Below are 2,578 nucleotides of genomic sequence, written 5' to 3'. Positions count from 1 at the left end.
AATTGCAAAGCAAAGACTTATTATTTACATGGACTTTATGGAAAATAATATTTGGGGCTAGTTAACAATGGTGTATTAAGATACTTTAAAGAGATTCCAACCTAATTCGTTTTAAAAAATAGGTAATTATATAAACAAAAAATATTTTAGACCATGATTATCGCTACATACCCATTTGTATCTCGTAGTCTTTTTTATTATTATGAAACTTAGAAGAGTTGCCACGTGGAAGAAGAAACCGTCTTTTATCGCCGCGAAATAAGAAACGTCTCTTAAAATATTTTTAATCTAGCTGATTAAAAAAATTAGAAAATAATCTTAAGATACCTTATTGGATATCGGATTAATCCTGCTCTTAAAACTAACTCAAATTTTACTTAAAAAGCTCAATGAGCTTTTTTTGTAAGTTATATAGGATATTAGCCATTTGGATACTGTAAAAACGGTAATAACATCTATACATATAAGAACTTAAACCTCGTGGCCGTATATCAAATTGCGACCCAATTGTTCTTAAATTTACCATGTACCATGGATGCTAGTACCATTTCTAGTTTCTACCCTATGTTGTAGATGAAAAAAGGCCGTTGGACATTCTACATTCTAATGAACTTTGACATGAAGACAACAACAAAAATTTGCGGTTTTTTTTTTGTATAATACATATTCCCTTAAATTGCGCAAATTAAAACATTTTCGCCGGAAAAGGTTTGGAGTCTATTGAGCCTTGTTACAGTCCATTGGGCCTTTATAAGAGCATACTGGATCTCATTAACATGCTTTTTGGACACTAGAATATTCGCTGAGAAATATTCTCACATGTCGCACGTGTGATTCTCACAAAAAGGACAATAATCAGCTTGGCCCGCCGCTGTAGCGCTTGCGGCATCTTTTTAAAACCCTTGTTTCATCAAAACCACATTGTTCTCTTTTCTAAACCGTCCGATCATAATCCACGTCACCTATCCGCGTGAAATCTAGATTCAACGGCTAAGATCTAATTTTGAAGACGGTACTGCTTGGAGCTTGATGGTCGAAGCTTCTTACCTTTCTCTCTCTTTCTCCTCAAATTCTCCAGTAAAATCGAATTTTTCTCGGGAAAATCTTTACTCGTTTTCGGAAGAAGATGACAGGAGTTGATGATGATAAGGAGCACAAAGATGAAACTGTGATTCTCAGCGACGACGATAGTGAAGAGGAAGTTAAAGGCGGAGGAGAAGAAGGTAGCGACGACGAGGAAGAAGAAGTCGATGGAGATGAAGATGCAAGTGAAGGAGACGATGATGATGAGGAGGAAGATGACGACGATGAGGTCCAGGTTTTGCAGTCGTTAGGTGGGCCTCCGGTACAGTCTGCAGAAGACGAAGATGAAGAAGGTGATGAGGATGGAAACGGAGACGACGACGACGGTGATGACGATGACGACGACGACGACGATGATGATGATGACGAGGATGTCGACGGTGAAGATGAGGTATAATCAATTTTGTTTCTAATTTTGATTTTGCTTTTTTTTGGTGTTAAATTCATGAAATTGATTTAGGGTTTAATCATGAAATTGTAGATCTAGGGTTTTTTTTTGTGTGGCTCAATAGCTTATTAGGAGTCTGAATCTTTCCTGAAGAGTGACTGGATCTGTTTATACTGTAATTAGAAATTGGTTCTGTTTACCCCAAATTAGGGTTTATACTTTCTTCCCCAAAATAAAAAAGTGATGTTTTTGTACTGTTCTGTTTGTTCCATTGATTAAAACTTTTAGAAGCAGTGTGTTAAAACTCTGTTCTCAATTGCTGTCTCTGCTTAATTAAGGATTCGTGCACTAGAAAGATTCGATTTTGGATTCTCATGTTCTGCTATCAAAGTTTATGGCTTTGTGGTTCTTGTTAATAGATAAAGAACTGATCATATTCTTCTTTTGACTCTGTTGTTTGATTGTTATAAGCATGACTCTGTTCTTGTTAATAGATAAAGGACTGATCATATTCTCATGAGAAGGTCTTGTGTTTGATTTTGTTTTGTTGGTAATGGAATTGTTGCAGGAGGATCTTGGAACAGAGTACCTAGTGAGGCCGGTTGGTCGGGCTGAAGATGAAGAGGACGCGAGTGATTTTGAGCCGGAGGAGAATGGTGTGGAAGAAGACGTTGATGAAGGAGAAGACGAGGAGAACGATGATTCTGGTGCTGGAAAATCTGAGGCTCCTCCCAAGCGGAAGAGAGGAGCAGCTGAGGAAGATGAAGAGGATGATAGTGAAGATGAAGATGATGATAGGCCTCCAAAGAGGTAGTTTCGAAAAACAAAAACTGACAACAAAAACAACAACACGGTTCAAAGAAAGAGAGCAAGAAGAGCTTTATGGTGGTTTTAAAAATTTGGAGTCGTGAGATTGAATCATTGGTTGGGGTTTTATGTAAGTTTATTATGGAACAAGTAGTAGTTTAAGTTTAAAGTAGGTTTTTTTTCCTAAAATATATGCATTGTTGTTTCTTTTTTTTCTTTTTCTTCTTTTTCTAGTGAGTCAATAACCAATGTTTCTCGAACGATTTGCTGTTTATTAATTAGAGTTTTTTGGTTTTTTCC

General features: G+C 36.7%; 1 protein-coding gene across 1 annotated transcript; it reads left to right on the top strand.

Annotated features, from left to right (window-relative positions):
- The first annotated feature begins 1,012 nt into the window (after window positions 1-1,012).
- Window positions 1,013-2,578, top strand: LOC112082900 (acidic leucine-rich nuclear phosphoprotein 32 family member B). The gene is made up of 2 exons (XM_024150576.1): window positions 1,013-1,474; window positions 2,040-2,578. The coding sequence occupies exons 1-2, from the start codon at window positions 1,127-1,129 to the stop codon at window positions 2,283-2,285; spliced, it is 594 nt and encodes a 197-aa protein (XP_024006344.1). The 5' UTR covers window positions 1,013-1,126; the 3' UTR covers window positions 2,286-2,578.

This window comes from Eutrema salsugineum, unplaced genomic scaffold (assembly GCF_000478725.1).
Source record: "Eutrema salsugineum unplaced genomic scaffold, Eutsalg1_0 scaffold_7, whole genome shotgun sequence".
NCBI lineage: Eukaryota > Viridiplantae > Streptophyta > Magnoliopsida > Brassicales > Brassicaceae > Eutrema > Eutrema salsugineum.
This window is presented reverse-complemented; position numbering and strand designations above follow the sequence as displayed.

Bases quoted from the DNA above. Each gene is read 5' to 3' on its own strand.
- LOC112082900 (XM_024150576.1), top strand. From the start codon at position 1,127: ATGACAGGAGTTGATGATGATAAGGAGCACAAAGATGAAACTGTGATT. The intron at 1,475-2,039 runs GTATAATCAATT...GAATTGTTGCAG, and splicing joins ATGTCGACGGTGAAGATGAG to GAGGATCTTGGAACAGAGTA.